Genomic DNA, 20,641 nt, shown 5'->3' on the forward strand with positions numbered 1-20,641 from the left:
GAAAATCCCAGCTCACTTAGGGCAAATGGAAAGATGCTGGAACGCATGCCCAAGGAGAACATGCATATTTAAAACAGAGAAGGCCCACCCCTAAATCAAACCTGGGAAGTGAACGTGCAAACAATACACCCTGTGGTCGTTAAACAGAACATGCCATGTTTTTTTCTTTCTTCATACTGTGGAAGCAGGCCACATTATCATCAGGAATCTCATACAAAACCAGTCAAACATGCAAACTTTACACCAAAAGAATGATTAGAATTGATCCGTGATATTTTGAGTCTGAGTTGAGACTAGTTACTCCCAATCCACTGGGCACAATGTCCCTAAGGAATAAATGAAATAGACATTTTAATCATATTCAGAAATGATGATGATTGATGTGCTACTTCAGCTTTCATTTTAACTCACTTGTAATAGTTAATAGGAAAAGTCGTGCATGCATGGGAAGAATGTGCAAAATGCATGCAAGTCACCGGGACGTGTTTACAAGTTCTCCCCCATGTACAGGTCATTCTTTGGCAATAAGCAGAATTTGGAATTTTCATTATGTTTATAAAGAATTACATTTTATATAAGTTATATACATCCGACAAAAAAAAAATCTAACTTCATTTTTCTTTCTGCTTTATGAGCATAAAGAACACAAGGCTGAGCTGTGTTTGCTTTTCATGAGTAAATGTACTGGTCTTTTGTAGTCGTCATGTTGGCGCTCAGTGCTCCAATCAGACAACAACATTCCTACAATGTGAGCAGGGGTGCACTGTGTCTTTTATCGGATCCAGAAAAAAAAATAATCACCAGCCGTCACTGCAGCGTATACACAATCAGCCCGTACGGTTTTGCACCGAGTTGTGCTGACATTTAAACTATTGTCAACAAAAGCTGAGCATGCAGCACAATGATATTTATCTTTCCTTGAGTGGCATAACTCCCCTGTGTTTTCCGGGCCCAACTGGATAAAGTCTAAGCTCATTAGAATGGATTACATCTGTAATGTATGTGGAATTTATGTAACCCTGGTCAAGGACATGTTGAGGGCTGATGCATTATGCATTAATGCCCCAGACACTCAATTTAGTCGATGTCCATGCAGGAAAATGCCAGAAATCAAATTGGTACATATGTGTTTGCTGATTTCTTGATGTGCGGAGATGCATGGGTCCCGGCATGATTCTGCAGTTCAAGGTCATTAACCAGTTGTAATTCAATTCTGAAGTCATTTCCTCATCTGGAATCCTCATGTTATTACTACTACTGTCAAGCTTCATCTTCTCATCTCTGTCCATTTATTCCTCTTTTCATCGGTCCTTTTCAGTGGCACGATTATTTGATCGGTACTTTCCCTCAAGTGTGTATCTCCTCAGGGCAATTGTGTCCATACGGCAGAAAAATTAAAGGTGCTTTTCAAAAGAGCTTTCTATTTTCATAACCCTCCTCCATCTTGCATTGCAGCACATCCACGCTCGCAGGTATTGAAGAGGAGGAATGGCTGAAACAATATTTAGTTTACCAGCTTTTTTGAAAAGTGTAAAATAAAAAAACGCTGCTGGGTGAAACTGTCATCATTCCTGGTGTGAACAAGACTATCACTGCATAATTATGCATGGTATAACTTGCAATGTAAAGACACCAAGGACATTGCTTTACAACTGGCCACTGCATAGATGATAGTTAGCTACACCCATGACTAAAATGTTGGAAGCAATCTGATAATAATGTAGGTGATAACTCCACTGAAATATATCCCACCCTATTCACCTGGGTGTTGGGGTGCAACTTATTCGGTACTTCCCATAAATTAAATTTTAGCATCAGTCTAATTGAAGCTTTCTAAAAAAAAATCTGGTGATGTGTAATAGTGGTATCTCTTGGCTTTTCCAGCTGGGCTTTAAAACTTGTTCTTTGCACATGAGAGAATCCGTCAGGGAATACTGAAAAGCAGCTTACTGCAGCTCACTGTACACTCAGGAAGGGGTACAATTGCATTTGCATGCCCAAGCCACATGCTGGGGCAGCGGGGGTCAGAAATATTAATGTTTCATTAGCATCACTGCCTAAGCATTCATCAGGATACAGGTTGTCCCTCATATTTGGACATGTACACAGCCAAGTATGTCCAATTCCCCCTTAGATGCACATACACATATCTTCACACAGATTTCCATTATCCTGTCCCTTTGGGTTTTTATTTCCAGCATGTTATTCCCCCCCAACTCTGTTGTCGGCCTTCAGGCAGTTTCAGCATCACGCTGGTCAACTGTCACTGTTGACTACCAGTCGCTGCACCACTGTGCCGGGATAATCAATCCTCTCTGCCTTCACCTTCACCCCATGACTCCACTGCCAGCATGGAGGTCGGTAGATGAATGGTGTGATTCAACAGTTTCTACCATTTGTATGCTGCTTGTGCTCCAGCTGACTACTACTAGATGGGAAACATGGGCCATCTTTGTAACATCTAACAATACACAAAACTGATGGTAACATGCTGCCAATGGCCTGACAGTACAAGCCCCAGTGGGATTTAACATTGTTTTTGCCTGTTTCTTTTTTTTTTTTTTTGTTAACGTGGTGATGTAACTATATGAAATACTTTCCATCACTGCTCATACAGACAAAATGATGTGATAACTCAATGTGCATTCTTACAATGCCTCAACAACACCCACAATGGGTATAACACAGAAATACATCAACAGAGGATAAATAGGGTTTGTGTTTTCCACTTGATCAATTTTTGTTCTTGTGTCATAACTTCACGTGACGCAACTAGCATACCTGTGCAAGAGACGATATTTACAAAAATCAGGGAATCACAGCTCAATAGTCAACACATATATCTCTAATTGACACATTGCTTGTACATATATTTATTGTGTTAGGCTGCAATTCACAAAAGCATTTGTACTTGATTGATAGGGATATGAAGGATTCACCAAATCAAGAAATCGGTTTGCTGTTGGATTTGTGATTCACAATTTGTTTCAAAACTTGTGTCCCCCCCCTAATTTTTTTTTTTTTTTTTTTTAGTTTTTCTTATCCAGGTCAACAGTGTCACACCCCAGATGATCAAACACTCAACTTCTTTTTCACTAGAACGGTCACACATCAGATCACAATCGGCAGTATGATTTAAACTGTCACTCATCCTGCTGAGAGATGACGTAAACGCCACCCAAAATCCAGCAGTGAACTGACAGTTTCACATATACTTTCTTCTCTCTTGTCCATCTGTAACAAAGACGCTGCAGCAGACTTAGAAACCAACCATTGTATTCTCTTGCTTTCAAATTCAGAGGAAGCAAGCACTTTTGCTTTGAAACAAGTAGGTGAAAATATTGCTTGTGCGAGTGTAGATTGAATATATTCATATTGCTGTACAGGTATGTCTGTACAGTATGTGCTAGCTGGGTTTGGGATATCTGACTGGTTATATCACCAAGGTGCTTTGACAGCCGGACATTACTATAAAGAATGTATAAGAATGCCCACCTCCCACAGCAATCAAGCTTCAGCCTGACTCCACCTGACTTTCTGTTTGGCTTTATGTTTGTACGAAATTTCTCAACATGATAACCAGTAATGCATCTTCTAGAAAATAAGTTGAGGCTGAGAAACGTATGATCAAAAAAACTGTCATGGACAGATAAAAAACAAAAACATAAATATGTTGCACTGGGTGTGCTCATTTATATTTTAATGCTCAGATGTAACCGCAATACCGATGAATTTTGACCAGCAAAAGCTGCTTGAAGATCATCTGTGAAGTTTTTTGTTTCTCAGCTCTGGCTGCTGTGATTTCAGCTTTCAAATAGCCGCTTTTGTTTGCTTCATTTTCTCTTCCAGTCTACCAGTACAATATGGTAGCAATTTAGGTTTTTCTGTGTCTGTAGCAGCATTCTGTTGTCATATACATCTAGTGGTGAAAGTTGATATGCATGTTTTGAGACATAAGTCACTTCCTAATATAAGTCGCATGATCAGCCCAAAAAACTAAAAGAAAGTGCAAGTTATAGTCTGAAAAATGCAATACCTGGATTCGCATGGCTTCATGTCCGGTGGTGGTCAGCTGAAATTGGCTCCGTAGGCCCTTGACTTTGACTATGATATAGTGATATAAAAGATGGATGAATGGATAAAAAAAGAATGTAGAATGAAATATATATTGTGTGACAATGGTGCAGCCACACTCTCAACTCCTGTTCCCACGTTATTAGTTATTAAACGACTGTTCAGTCCACATATTCACACTATACAAGTCAACCTGTACAAATAGCTTCTTGGCTATTTCCCATCTATCATCATAACTAACCTTATAAAGACCCGGAAACCTCCTTAGCTGTGTTTATTTTTCTCATCTGAAATGATTGCTCCCTGCATCCTCCAGCCTCGCCTAATTGAAACTGCAACTGCTGGCTTGTGTATTGTGTATATGGCTGGCTTTAGCCTTTCATTCGCTGTACTTTTTGGACACACAGAGCCCAGTTACAGATACAGTCAGTGAACAGATAGATCAACTAAGCTTTTGTGTTTTCTGCAATATACAGCTGTGCATTATTGCATGTGTTGTTGTATATCCTCTCATTTTTTAACATACCACAGCATTTCAGTGAATATAATATATTGGGTACGGATGTTTTACAGTGTACACAAAATACTAATCATAATCTTAATAGCATCAATTATACAACAAATAATAAAGACAACACATCATATAACCTGCAAACACAGGGACACGCATAGCTAAGCTTACCATAAGTATATTAGCGCATTTATGATAGAGCAAAACATTTTGGCTGCTTGTTATGGAAAGTATTTCATACGTCCAAAATAATCCCTTTAAATGTATTTTGAATACTATGTGTCAACAATGTTTATTTTTCTGAGAAGTATTTTGCCAGTTCACAACAGTCCAGCTTCGTGTTTCTCCCAGCCGCCCTCTCAACTCGAGTTAATTTTATTACTATTAATACATATACATATACATATACATATACATATGCATATGCATATACATATACATATACATATGCATATGCATATGCATATGCATATACATATACATATACATACTTATTCATCATAACTAAACTATTAAAACCTGCAAACCATCTTAGCTGCATTTATTGTTCTCATTTGAAATGATTGCTCCCTGCATCCTCCAGCCCCACCTAATTGGAACTGAAACTGCTGGCTTGTGTAACATTGTATATGCCCGGGCTTGAGCTTTCCATTCTCTGTAATGCTCGCACACACAGGCACAAGCACAAACACACATGCCCTCAAATATACTGCTGGGAGAAAACACTTATATGGAATGTACTCAAGGTCTTTTGGCAGAGTGGCTTCTCCACCTGGAAACATTATAACAAACCCAAACAGGCGTCAGGCCAACAGTGGCTTTTTTCAGCACTAACACCATGAGGCCTGAAATGTGAAAATCAACCACACAGTCAAGGTGAGTTCTTATAATGACATGCATCATTTATGACCACTTGTAATACATGTGAAAGCTCTCAAGTGACTGCCACTATTTTACATTTCATCGGTTCTTAATGTAGAACAAAGAGGGAGCAAATAAAAGAGGTAGAGAATGAAAACACAAGACTGACATTTTATTGGCAATCCCATAATGGTGTTTACACAGGATGTCACTATCCCCATGAGCGAGATCAGGTCGTGTGCCCGTTTAGGCACCTGGAGTGTAACAGGGACGAGACCGGTTGAGCGCAGTCAGATAATTGTTGTCATCAAATGGCCATTTGCAATCACAGGTGATTAGCTCTAAATTAGGCCTACAGTATGTTGCAATTATTCAACCATAACTTTAGGCAACATTGAGTCAACTGACTTCATCCCAGCCCTCAGGGCCAGACATGCACCAAAAAAAAACAAAAAAACATTCCGTTTGCAATCTGCCTAAAACAAACCTGATCTGATTTATTAAAGCAGCTCAGGGAAATAAAATAAGGGTTTAGATAGGATGGCTCTGTGATGAGATGTGTTCAAGACGGACCAGAGCAGACAACAAAATAAAGTTGTTGTGATATTGAAATTCTGACTCACAGCGACAAAACAACAGGGCTTGAAAATGTGACTTTGGCAAATGAACAGTACTTAAATGTTATGGTTACATGTTGTTGGTAAGGAAGTGATGCCACTAAGTAAGATAAGATGTTTCACGTCTCGCTATGTATTGAAGGCAATACATACTTTGATGGGTAACGTGGCTCACATAACCTCTGGTGGTTTGCTAAACATCTATTCATCCAGGGAGACACTCACAAGAATTAACCTTTGCACCAACACACATTTGGTATAACTGTATCTTCTGTATATTTTCCATATTATCTCTATATTGTCAAGTATGCCTCTCCTCCACGTCTCAGGAAGAAGGATTATGTCCCAGGTCCAAGACGAGAGCTCCCGGTGACCCTGTCAGCGAGGGACTCATAATGGAGAATTCAATCAGAAACATATCTTATGTGGAAAAAAACGTAAATCAACCATCCATACATCCATACATTCATCCATCCATACATTCCAAAGCTTAAAACTGTAGCAGAGAGAATATATGGATTTTATTGAAATAGCCAATGCATCCTTTAGTGAACTGTAGTCAAAAGCACATTAACTGTAAAGCAGAGTGTAGTCAGCACGATGCATTAGGAACACGGTGACATTCAGGTTTAATGGCCACAGTGTCGTTACTCCCCCTTCTTCCCATGTGAGGTGTTTTTACTGCCGGCTTTATCTTTTTGAACAAGTGTTTTTTCATCGACGGATTCTGCTCAACTGCTCCTTATCCACCTTCTTTGTTAAATACTCGCCATCTCAAATGAAGCTAGTTAAGTCGTCCTCCAATATGTCTGATCTGTAGAAGCAGAGAAACTGACTGCAACTTGCATGAAGGTTAGTTAATTCTGCAGAATTTTGTAATCAATCAGACATATCTCTTTCTGTTAATTGCCGATCCTCCCTTAAATGCATCTAAATAAAATCTGGAGTCACACTCCGCTGATTGCTTCCAAGGTGTTTTATCAGATTATAGGAAAATCGTGCTTCCAGGCTGGCGCACCTCAACCAAAGCACGGCAGTGTAGATTTCGTAAACGGGCTTCTGTGTGTCCTCGGGGCTTGTACGTATAGTTCTACAATGTGTGAACCTCTCTTGACCGTGCATCTACACTCCTCATGTATAAACTGCAAAGTCAAATCAATTATTCAGGCTTCATTATGCCTTTGCCAAAACGTGTATGGTTAATTAAACTGTGAACACTCCTCATGTCGCAATGAGAAATGTGTAGCTGTAAACAGAAGAGATCATTATATTTGACTCAAATTATAAAAGCAATATGTCACTGTGGACGGAAAAAAAAAAAGAATTATACATTTGCCACAGAACTATCAGTATGGGGATTTACAACTGTGTATTTACAGGTAAGGTGTTGACATTTGGTGCAACATCGCACAGGTCAAGACAACAAGGCAAGTAACACGATCTTTGCAGTGACGATGAAACAAAGTTGGACAGATTAGATTTTTTTGGGTTGCAACTAAATCCAAAGCTAAAACTCTGGCTTTCAGTTGACTGACTTGACACCTGCTATTTTCCAAAGCCGCTATTCACAAAGAGCTGTGTTGTCACATTCTCTTATCAGGATACATGATCTGCCATTTTAGGAGCTTTGAGGCAAACATATATCAACACATATTATTTGGTGGCCACACCTGAACCCAACATGACTGTATTGCTTCTCGTTCCTCATTGAATATTACCACTTTTATAATATCACAAACTGGAACTGGTAAAAAATGTTTTCTCCCTATTTTTCTTCAATTTTCAGAATGCCATTATATAGAATACATTTCAATGTTACTCGATGGAATATCAGTTTAAACACTGGAAAAAACTACATTGATAGGTAGAAAATATTGTCATATGTGTTAAAAAATATTAATTTTTTGCTGATATTTTGCATTATGCCTATCACAACACTCTTACTGTTGAGGACTAGGAGCTTCCAACCATGCATAACATATTTATTATGGGAAGAAAAGAAAAAAAACATTGTATTACACACACAATACTTGAATTTGTTGGGTTTTTCTCTGCTAAAAGCACCTAGAAAATGACTGTGTTGTATTTGGTGCTGTATAAATAAAGTTGAATCGAATACCTTATTCTAATTTAGAAGCATTTATTTGTAATGTCATCTTATCCAAAGGTTTAATTGTTCTTGCAGTCATTCATTTGTTCTCCCAATAAGGCCTTTTATACTGTCATGTATAAAATGTGCTATATAAATGATGTGGTGCACTTTGTGTAAATGTGCAATACAACCAAATTGAAACAGTTGTTTGAGGAATTAGGAGAATGTCTAACATGACAGAATGCAAATGTAGCATTCAACTTTGTCACTGCCACTCCGCTCCCCACTCGCTTTGCCAGCAGTTCATTCAGCGAAGGAACTGAAGTAATTTAAGTATTGATCAACTTTCTGTTGGGAGACTATATTAAAATCCAGAAAAGAAATGTTGGTCCTCTATTGCTGAATTCTTTTTTTTTTTTAATTAGGCACAACTTGAATGTAACAAGTCAACAGCAGACCAACTTTGCCTGTATTTTATGTTTATTTATCTATCGTTTTTTTATTAATTTAGTTTTAGTTTGAGCTGTGCCGTAAGGGGATTTAGTATTGTTCTTTCTCCACATGTAACGTAAAGTTGCAACATCTGTTTTTGTGTTTCTTTTAGTGGACCACAAATTAAAAACACAATGTCCTGCCCCGGTGTCTGACAGGAGGTGAAAGAATAAATGAATAAATAAATATATGTGTGTGCTAATAATAAATTAATTAAGTGACATATCCACTGGATTGGATTTACTGAGGCTCCCTCTGACATCCCTGAGGTAAATATAACTAGGTTAAATACATATGCAAAAAGTAGCAGTGGGAAATGCAAATGCCAGCATGCGTGCATACGTTAACAGAACGCAGGATGAAAAAGTTTCAGGAAACTGCCTCAAAATAATACTTACCGATATTGGATCCCAGAATTGTGTCTGGAGAAGGTAAGCCATGCTGAAATGAAGCACTTTGCATCCTCTGCCAAGTGGCAGCAGCAGCAGAGGCATCTGTGGCCAAAGTGATGCAATCCTCAGTGGCAGCTCGTCAACATTAGCTGGACTGCAAATGACACAAGGGCACTTATTACCCGTACCAATCAGTGCATTTGCAAATTTGCTAATACCACCTGGAAATGTCTACGCACTAGCTAAACCATCTCTCAAAGTGTTCTTTCTGGCATGTGATCAAAAAGTAGAGCAACGACTGAATGCCATTTTAAATGGTATCCTTTACTTATTTTTTTAATTATCTCTCTCTGTTGTTCATTGTATAAGCGGAAATGCCTGGTCTTATATTTAAAATATGTGGTGTGCAATTAAAGATTGAAAAATGGGATCAACTGATAAGACAATGTTAGTGCTCTTTATCTCGCTGCTGTTTAAATTTGGCTTGTGCGTACTTGTCTTCAGAGTTAAAGTGGCCTGTTCGAAACTGCATTTCATTTAGTAAGACCTCATTCTATAACCGCAAGGAAATGATGTTTGTTGCTACTCTTTTACTGAATCTTGATGGCGCATCAGTCCTCCACTGAGTCTTAAAGCCTATAAACTCACCCAGTGAATTATTAAACACTAAGTGATAAAATGTGAATGGTGTTGCCAGGGTGGCCATTACACATTTTTCCAGTGTTATGCGTCCGCGTCGGTCAGCGGAAGGCAGCCAGTTGCTTTTATTTTGGGAGTAGTGATAGTAGAGAGGTTGGTGAAGCTATCGATGACTTAAGATTCCCAAATGCATTCATCCACTGAAAATGCATTACATATAGATGCGCCTCTATTTCCTATTTATTATACATGTCCAAATGAAGCCATTTGTTTGGTAAGGACTCTCTAAAAGCTGCATACAACATTTCAAGATATTTAAGCTACGTGTTCATTTGAACATTTTTGGAAATTACCTCTTTAAACGATGAATGATGAGCGAGTTTGTGGCTGCACGAACCAGACATCTGACCCAAGATGCAAAATTTAGCGGGCTTGTGCATCAGCACTGGATTGCTGCTTGAAAGTTGTTCTGCAGTGTGAGCCGTCTACCCGAGTGCAGAGAACTAAAGATCTTGTACCGAGACAAAACTCTCAAGGATGGAAATACTTTAGCGAGGGTGATGAAAGACGTGCAGTGAGACAGGCTGCAAACAAAAAACCCAAGTTCCTTTTTGTCAGATTTTGAGTCAACACATTGCTCGACACTGATTCAAGGCTGTACTCATGTTTGAGCAACTGATCAACTCGGTGCTGCTACGCTCTCATGCTGACAGGATGGAGACGTCATGTATCCTTTCTGGTGTACAAAATGTGATGGTCATGATGACTTGTTCGCTGCACAATCCAAACCAATGACTCATACAAAGTTTGGGTGGAATTTTTCATTTAATAGTGACAGTGTCGCTGTAAATTTACTGGACAGAATCAACTGTGTAATGAGGTACTATGCCAGCATGACTTGCTCTGTAATTTATTCAACTATTGAGGATATATAAATAACTTTCATTCTTTTTTTGTTTGTTTGCTTTTTCTCTGGTTCAGGAGAATGCAGCTGTCATGAAGGTTATTCCCCCGATCCCGTCCATAAACACCTCTGTGTTCGCAGCGACTGGGGCCGGAACGAAGGGTAAGTCCCGTCCACTCAGTCTTCCACAGACTTGTACTTCAGTGACCTGACAAAATATTTTATAGTCCCTTCTCCATTAGAGCACTATATTAATTTTATGTTTAAAAAAAAAAATGTGTTCACTATGATGGATGGCCGATATTGAGCAAGTTACAAGTCCCTGTAAGTTAACTATTAAATTAAATTGAGAGCCAGAAAGGTAATGTGAAGACAAAAAACATCAACTGGCTTGGAATTGCAGATGTCACTGCACAAACACACACGTCTAACTGATCAGGAGATCAAAAAACTTCAACGGAAAAAAAATTAAAGTCACTCTAAAATCGAAAACAAGCCTTTTTCCCCGACTCTGACCTTGTTTGACAATTAGCTGGCTCTCTCAATCATCGGTCCCACATTGTTATTCAGCTGCACCTGTCATCTGCTGGATTCAGTCCAGATGCTGATCAGATTTCTACTCCCCGGATTTGGAGAAGTAGCAGCAGACAAACAATCATTTCTATCCAGCTCAGAACATTAAATCACAGAGGTTGGGTTTTTTTTCCCGTGACATGGTTTGGCCTATATGGCATATATATCTATATAGATACAATTTGTCGTACATTCTACGACCTTTATACATACCTGTGGCATCACCATGTATTTGTGAATGTATCTTTTCAATCTCTTCTTACTTTTATTTTCTTCTTCTCCCAAGTCCTTGGCCGTATGCTACATTGGAGAAGGGCTATGACCTAGTTACAGGAGAGCAGGCCCCAGAGAGGATCTTCAGGTGAGTCCTTCACTTCTGGTGGATCTCTTGAGTGCATGACCAGTACTTACCATCTGTGACTTTTGTGGACACACCATTGAAGCGGTGGTGGTGGTGCTCGTGGCTTCAGCTTGTGTGTGTTTGTGTGTGACAGAGCATAGCGATAAGCAGCTGGCAGATACACATACACACAGTAGGGCGGATGCACAAATATACCCCACGCTGGGGCAAAAGTCTCACGGATTGAATCTTGTGGGTGGAGAATGGCCCCGGGAGCAGTCCTGGGTCGAGTCCTTTCATGCTTTTACTGCCATTTTTGTTACTCTTCTCATTCTTGATGAGGTCATTGTGTCTGACATTTTTCAAGAAGTGCAAAGCCCAAAGGACCCATTCACCATCACCCAGCTGTTCATTTTGGAGCTTTCTTAATACTCCGTGCTACCAACCCCACACCAGTAGTACAGAAACACTCTTCTGCTTTTTTTTTTTCCCTCAGTGGCTTTATAAAAAAAAAAAAAAAAAAAAAAAGTTTCTGTGCTTATTTCTTCATCCAGTGTTTTTATCTGTGGAAAAAAGGCGTGCAAAAGAATAGGCTTTGGTTTTGTGGAATCTATCTTGATTTCATGCTCCCCACTCCTCCAGTATGTAGGCCGGAACAGTTCTTTGTCACAATAATCTCGCTCCTCTTCACACTAACCTTGCAGAGTTAGCTCCTCAGCTAGAGTCCACTGTAAAAAAAGTGTAAGTAAAAGACATAGTAAAACCACAATATTTGTTCAGTGCAGAAAAAAAAATACACATTTCATCTTTGAGCTCTGCACTCACTGCCAGTTAAAAGCACTATAGTACATTGGTTATGGGACTCAGGCTGCACCGGCGTCTTCGCACACAAAAGGCAGCAAGCAAACTTGCTCAGATGAAGCACAGTGTCAGCCCAGGGTTTGTGAGAGAAAAATGATGAAAGCGCAACCGTATACACATAGAGCTGAAGAGCACAAGTACAGTCAGCCATGCACACACGGATACAAAAGGCTAACAAAGTGGGTAAAAGATGCAGGAACCAAGTGGAAAACCTACACTGAGTTGGAAAGTTTGTTTCACTGGAGCTGAGCTGAGGAGTCGGACAAAATACTCTAATGCTCTTAAGCTGGACAGATTCAGTCCTACGACAGGGAGAAGAGGAGCTTAGTGGCAACACGGATTGGTTTCACAGAGGGAAAGCTTAGAAAACCACCTCGTCCCTTTTTCACTCTAAGAACAGTGAGAAAATGAGCATCCTGTGATCTGAAGGGCTACATTAAGAATAGATTTGAGTCAAATTTATTTTGAGCTGTCAGACAGTGAGGGCAGGACAGGATGACTGTAATCATTTGATTCTTTGATTCCACAGTCACCAGTGTTTTGTACAAGCATGTAGTCTTGGAAATTAGAGGAGAGTGCTCCAGTAAGCAGGTCTTGAACATAAAAAGACTTGTTTGTCTGGTTGTATGTCGGCAACATTTAACAGTGAACAAAAAAAACTAACAAGACATGAGTGAAAGGTGAACAAAAATCTATAACGCAGCAGTGAAATTAGATCACGTGATTTAGTCTAATGCTCTAATTTTTGCCAAGAAAAATCACTGATGTGTGATTTCGCACCATCTGAGATTTTCAATCTGCGATGTCCGCATGTATTAAAAGCACATGAAGCACAAACAGCCTTCGCTTTTCACAAGGTGTTGTTATCCTTTAGGCAACAAATCTAACCCTCCCCTGCTGTGGGTATTCATATTCACTCAGAAAAGCATCTCTGGTAAAAACCATATTATTTTACACCATGCTGACCAGTCACCATTAGTATACAGTACTTGTCACACACACACAACATGCCAAAGTGTTGCACCACACATTACATTTAAAGAAAACGGAGACCGGACTTTTTTAATCAGGTATAAAGAAAAACCCAGAGCTCCCCAGCTTCTTCTAATGTGTTCCTCCAAATCCAATTCTACACCCAACTGTGCCATAGATGGACCACATGTGAGTGTAATAGACTAATAGCTCTCCATTCAATGTAGTGCTACTGTGGTTGCAACATTAGCTGAAAAATAGAGTATTGCTTTCAGATAAACTTTTTTTTTTTCATCAAATGTGTTCATTTATTGACTCAGAAATGTATTTGTACACACTCTTCACTCTTTCACCATATATTTTGCGATATATATAACCCTACATGTCCATCACTCCTAGATTAATATGTTCCCTAATCCACCGAGCCGTGCTTTATTATACCTTCTCTTCATGTGGAAGTGTCAAATTGTTACCAAAAAATAACAAAAAACTGTTCATATGTTTGCATCTGCTAAGTGCTTTATCCAATTTAAATGAATGGGGCTAGAGCACATAGTAAAGACACATGTTCACAACTTTATACCAAACAAAGCTCATGCACAATTTTAGACTGTGAAAGAAAGTTCTAATGTCACAATATGCACAATGATAACATGCAAATTTCACATAGAAAGACCGTAACTGGGACTGAACAGGGGTTTTCTACATCACTGTGCATCCCTATTAATGGCATTCATATGAAAATATACAATGTTTAAAACAAAAATATGTACAAATGTCCTCAGTCTTTTAAGTGTACTTTTTAAAAATAAAATGTATGATGTTGTTGGATAGGATGTCTTGTCTCTGCGTCGCACAATATGCACTTGGGTGCGCTTGCAATACAAAATGTCACAATAGAACAGTGTTGAAGTTCATTCCTGTCTTGTGGTCATGTCAATACAGATCATTCTACAGTCTGGGCCAAGGTTTGTGGCTGCCAGTCAGTAAGAGCTTTGTCGTGCCACCGGTGGAGCTGTCAATCAACCCAGTCGCCAGCTGTAAGACGGACGTGTTGGTTACCGAAGATCCGGGGGAGGTCAGGTCAGTCTGTGACGGCGCACAGCTCCGCACTCAGTGCTACTGTCTGTTTTTGAACTCTCCGAGGTGGGCCACACTTCGTGCATATTGAATTCTAAACCTCTGCTGAACAGTTGGAGTGACACAGAAATACTTTGTAAAGCTTCTTTGTGTCGTGTAGTGTGTAATCCCTAATAATATGGCTTTATAAAAAAAAAAGAAGAAAAAAAAGTCTATGACGTCTCTGGAAGACCAGCCAAGTGTCAATATTAAGTCTGACTTTTTGACACAATTCCATTACACATGACAATCCTAAAAACTCAAACCACCACTCAAACTCACAGAAACTGACAGCGTGAAATGTATCTTGCCTCTGGCATTTACACTGGGAATACTGTACGCACCACATTTGTATGTGTCCTAATAAATATGTATCCAGCAGAAGCATTTGTCCACCTTGTACAAATAGAGAAAACATATTTGAGGTTCTTGAATTCTCCAGGTGTTCTCAATGTCAAGGTTCACTGTTACATTTTAAGCAGCATTGATAACTCAGGCTTTGTCCACACATCAGGGACCAGAGAAAGAAATCCAGACGAGACAGTTGTGTCAACAAGGTTATGGATCTGGCAGTTCCGCAACGCGACGACAAAATATTGGCAACGTAAAACTTGTGTTTTTCTAAGCCAACCAAACAAACGAGCACTGGCACACACCAAATGTGGCTGAACAGCACAAAGCATGTCAGAGCATCGGTTACAGATTAAAACAATCGCCCATCTATAAAATCCAGCTGACATCAGGCTGCAGTAATGTTCCATCTGAAAATCCGCATTATCTCTCATTGCTGCATAAATCACACACAGTGTAAAACACAGACTTGTGAAATTAAACAAATATACCTCGGAATCCTGATAATACATCATTGGTTTTGTTACCCAACAAAGTGACACAAATACACAAGATGATGATTCGTTCCTGCCTCATTAAGCAAATCCTCAAACCACACTCTCAAAGGAAGTGAATAAATTGATCAAGCGCTCACATTTTTGAGTTGTACAAAATCTCACAACTTGACTTTTTTGTTTTTATTGTTTTAATCCACTTTGGAACATTTATGCAGCAACTGGCTCACTTCCTTCTTTCAGTCTGTGGGGTGTCTAAACATTTTCCACAGCGGAAAAATACATTAAATTATGTGATTAGACATAATTTAAAGAGTTAAAAGTATGAGCAGACAGTATGGTTTTAATATATGTGTTTCAAAACGGTTTGACATATTGAATGTTTATTTTAGCTTAAGTCTTTATAGCACACTCATTGAAATAATTCTAATTGGAAGGGTTCAGTCTTGGTGTATTCAGGTGTATCTTTGTATTTTCCTTTTACAAAAACATCAGAAAAAAAGTTTACATAATAAGTTCAACATGAAGTTATGATCCAGGTGGTTTCTGTACAATAACACATGCATTTATGTTTTTTTTCTTCACATTTTACATTTACTATGTGCTCTTTATTTTGTTCTTACGGGTTTTAATCTGGAATGAATGCTTAAGTTACCTAATAGAAGGTTTAAAAAAAACATACTTTTGCCCAAAGACAGAGACTCACTGAGCCCATTTGAAAGCACAGTAAAAATCCAATCATCACCCGATTTCTGGAGGTATCAGATTATTTACGTCAACATGCAAACAGCATTATGTGATATGCTTTATCGGACAGCCGTTATTTGATTATGATGAATCGGATTAACACTCCTATTCTGGTGTCTTCCTGCATGTGTACCTTTTAACAACATATTGTGTAGCAGAGGAAAATCGACAAAGATCTCAAAAGGAGAAAAATGCCATTACAAATGAAAGGGAAAACCTGACTATAGCTGCCGCCATGTCCAAAGAGATGAAAGATGTCTTGGAAATTATACAATGTTTGACTCTTAATTTACATGTAAATCAGATGTTTTTCATTAACACATTTCTAAAGTACATGAAATGCACAGGATGTGATTATTAAAATACTGTAATCGAATGATTGAGTTTTTTTAACGTACTTTTTATAATTTTCTTTCATGTAAACTGGCTCACTGTCAAACCTTGATTTCCTTGGCTCAAATTGAAGAAATACACAAACAAACTGGGCGGTTGTTGTCCATATAGGCATATAAAAAGTTACTTCTGCTGATGAAGTGCTTGTCAAACTGAACTTGTATGTGTGATGCTTTGTATAGAGAGAACTGTGAAATAATACATTAAATATAAATCCACTTGTGAGACAAAAATAAGTGTCTGACTCTCAACAAGATAATGAGCTCAAACTTTAAATAAAGAATTGCAAAGGTCACTCAGGCAGATATGTGCTTTGCTTGGTGTTTGCTAAGCCAGTTCTATACTTACATTATTCATTTCATTTGATTTTGCGTTTAACCATAGTATGTTGAGGGTTTCTTGAAATCTAAAATACTAAGTAGATTTTTTAAATATATTTTTATAAAAACTAAAACTTATTTATCCCCTGATTGGTAAATGGAGGAATAGCTGCTGTGTTGATTGTGTTTTCCAAGGACTTTCATCCTTGCAGTGCTAAATCTTTTTTTTTTTCCTGGTTAACTGGCTATTGATTTTGGTTGACTCCTCCACGCTCTGCTTGGTCAACAGGGAAAATATCACAGTTGTATTATTTTGTATCTAGGTTCATGTTGTATTTGTGCTCTTTCAGTATCTCTGAGTACTCAAAAGACGTGCCTCTCTCACCCTTATCATAATTTCTGTATTTTTGATGAGTGCACCGTGTAATTTATTATGGAATTCACCTATCTACCAACCCTGGGGCCTGACTCGGTAATCAGCACCTTGAAGAGGTAGAAAAAGCAGAATCAGTATGAACATGCGTTTCTGTTTTCTATTTTCACTTTGAATCTTCTTTCCTCAAAATCAATTTTAATTTTCTCTGCACAGGCATAGGAAAGTGCCCACTTTCAGTCATATTTATTGCACACATGTGATAATGAGTTTGTGGGTACTTTCAACACTCACAAAACAATGAAAAGAGGCCCTTACGTAATGCAGTGTGGCACATTATCACCTTCTGAGTTATTTGTGGTACGATCCAGATCCAAATCAATTTGGCCTACCTATCAGTCCCTCCATCATATGTGACTTTTAATGAATAGGGGTAATGTCCTTACACTTTAAAATGACCACTTGGAGAAGTGGACACAGGCCGGCACGTACTCCTGCGGTGATTACAACTGACCTGTGATGACTAAAAGCGCACTCAGTCTGGGGAGGTTTGATCCTGTGATAATGTTCCCCCTGCGAATCAGCGACTTCGCTCATGCAGCAGAGGACAGAGGCAGCAGAAGGAACTTTTATGGTGTTGATGCTTTTAAATTTGAAGAATAATTATTGTCCTCTATCTCAGCGTGACAGTGTAGGTCGACATGTAATACTGTGCGACGAGTCGCATCATTCCAGCGTGTCACCCAGCTGCTATATCAGACCGAAAGTATTTTCTGCAAGTGGGACAAGCAGCAGTGAACCGAAAATGCATCCGACAATTGAAAAGCTATTTGTTCAGCAAAAGGCTCACTTTGCATTTGCCTTTCATTTGTAACACAGAAGCCCAAAATTGCCATAATCAAAAAGTAGACTCTTTTTTTTTGTCATTTAAAAAGTTTTCTTCTTCTTCTTCTTCTTCTTCTTCTTCTTCTTCTTCTTCTTCTTCTTCTTCTTCTTCTTCTTCTTCTTCTTCTTCTTCTTCTTCTTCTTCTTCTTCTTCTTCTTCTTCTTCTTCTTCTTCTTCTTCTTCTTCTTCTTCTTCTTCTTCTTCTTCTTCTTCTTCTTCTTCTTCTTCTTCTTCTTCTTCTTCTTCTTCTTCTTCTCCTCCTCCTCCTCCTCCTCCTCCTCCTCCTCCTCCTCCTCCTCCTCCTCCTCCTCCTCAAATTGTATGTATATATATATATATATATATATAACTGCACAAAATCACACATTTTTATCAACTTAATGAAATTGCCTCAGGGGCAAAGAACTTTCAAACTAGCTGGGCGCATGCTGAGTTTGACATGAGAGATCGTAACACGCCCCCTTGATTAATTAACCAGCGTTTCACTTAATGTTGTACTTTGAATTGTATCGCAATCAGTGATAGTGAGCGAAAACGAGGCCATGTAAAATAAAAATAAAAATTTCTGTCACATATGGATTTGATTCTGAATAATTATAGCTCAAGTCAAAGGAAACTCTGGTGTTTATTTATTTATTTTCTTTTCTCAAGCAATCATTTATTTTGTGCTTTTTTTTTTTATGAAACTACCTTTTCAGTTCAACCTTGCCGGCATCAATCGACCTTGCAGCATTATACTTTGAAACGCACTACAAATTGAACACTCAATGAAAGAGCAAGAACCTCACTTGTATTTACTTTGCAGCCTTTGCATTAAAGCAGCTTAAGGTGTTCAAAAGTAGAAGGACATATGTCCATTAGTGCACATAACTCAGAAATTACTCTCAATTCATTCTAATTGAAATATGTAGCAAAACTATTTGACTTCCATTAAGAAAATAGTGTCTCTCGCTTTAAGTTCAAAGGATAAATTGTATCTGACATTTGAGCAACTGGAGCATCGATCAAGCGTAAAGGATGCTGGCAATCTTTGAAAACAATGAAGAAGAAACACACAGTGTGCGGGCCTGAATAAAAGCCCACTTCAACCAGAATGATAAGTTAATGTTCTGCATTCAGATGATGATTCGTTCCTGTAGCTGTTAGTAGAATCTGTCAGATTGTCATGAATAATGCAGACAACTCATTATCCGAAGCATTTTTATTTCTATTTATTTATTTATTTTCTTTTTTTTTTTTTTGTGGGACAAAGTCCCATGAGAGCTGACGGGAGTTTCTGGCTGATGCACTCTCCCAAAGGGTTTATGTGTGCATTGATGTCGTCAGTTCGTCACGATAGACACGGTGATGTGAAAAATGGAGAAATGCACCGAGGTTGTGGCTTTTAAATGGATGCCTCTCCGCTCCACGTCTGCCCTTCAGCCCGCTCACACTACGCAATTAAATTTATGCTGTATTAGAAAGATAAGTGAGTGTGAAGGCAAGTGTCACCTTAAAATTAGTTTGTTCTCCTATGTTTCTTTGAAATAAGTTGGTTTCACAATTATTTGCTCAGTTTACAATATAACGGGAGTTTAATGCATGTCCCTCTGGGTGTAATAAAGTATTTATATTATATTCTTATTATGTTATTCTGTAACAGTACATTTTATCCATAATCGAGTAGAAACAACCACTTTTCTGTATTTTTGCTTCAATTAGACATATAACAGTAACTCATTTGTGTTTTTTATTGTATATAATAATAATAATAATAATAATAATAATAATAGTTGTCGTCGTCGCCGTCGCTAGTTTTGCAGTAGTGCAGTTCATTTATTTATGTATTTATTCATGCATTCTTTACTCAACATATAGATTATAATTTGTGATTTAATTTCACTTTCATTGTTGGATAAAAAAAGGTTGTAAACATCACACAGCTTTCCAAACTAAGTTCAGACGCACTTAATCATCAGTTGAACACACTTCCTCTCCCAGAAGCCATCGTGTGTGTATGTTTACCACACACATACATACACACTCCCCATCCATGCTTTCAAGGCAACCATGCCAGCAAACACCTTTCCCCGGTGGAATCCCCCCCTCCCACCCCACCCCACCCATGGGAGCTACACCTGCTGGCAAGCCACACAAACAACATAGTGTCTATAGTGTATAGGATACACAACACTTCCTCCAGCACAATCCTCTGCTGGATTCGCGAGAGATGTTCAAGAACCAGAAGCAGGATCTGTGACCACCAGATACACAAGAGACAAAACAAAACAAACTTTATGTACCATAAATGCAGTACATGTTTCTTTCACAGGATACATGCAGCCATAGCCTCATGTTCGACATGTGCGTGGGAACACACAGATTGCACTCACCACTGACTGACAGCCACAATGTACTAGGTTTGGCCCACAGTGCAATGCTTGATTCATATTTTGAAAAATGGTCATTATTCATTGAACATTTTGAGAACCCTGAGAACATCTCTTCCAGTGTGACTTATATCTCACCTGTTCCAAAATATGTGGAGAGATGACAGCTGGGAAAACATTAGTGTAATGTAGGACTGGCCTGCCAGAGAGTCCAATCTAGCCCACAAGATTAAGTTTACCAGCCGTGAGAAATTATGGCAG

The 20,641-nt window shown here is 38.7% G+C and overlaps 1 protein-coding gene across 1 annotated transcript in view; it reads left to right on the forward strand.

The window, feature by feature from the left end:
* astn2 (astrotactin 2) overlaps nt 1–20,641 on the forward strand; it is a gene marked incomplete at both ends in the record, with an annotated part of 271,954 nt that overhangs the window by 144,331 nt on the left and 106,982 nt on the right. Inside the window, 3 exons of the mRNA XM_080510130.1 lie at nt 10,660–10,744; nt 11,442–11,516; nt 14,274–14,411. Of these exons, the coding sequence (XP_080366256.1) occupies nt 10,660–10,744; nt 11,442–11,516; nt 14,274–14,411 (298 nt within the window). The remainder of the gene's footprint in view (nt 1–10,659; nt 10,745–11,441; nt 11,517–14,273; nt 14,412–20,641) is intronic.

This window comes from Blennius ocellaris, assembly GCF_963422515.1.
Source record: "Blennius ocellaris genome assembly, chromosome: 15".
NCBI classification, from domain to species: Eukaryota; Metazoa; Chordata; class Actinopteri; order Blenniiformes; family Blenniidae; genus Blennius; species Blennius ocellaris.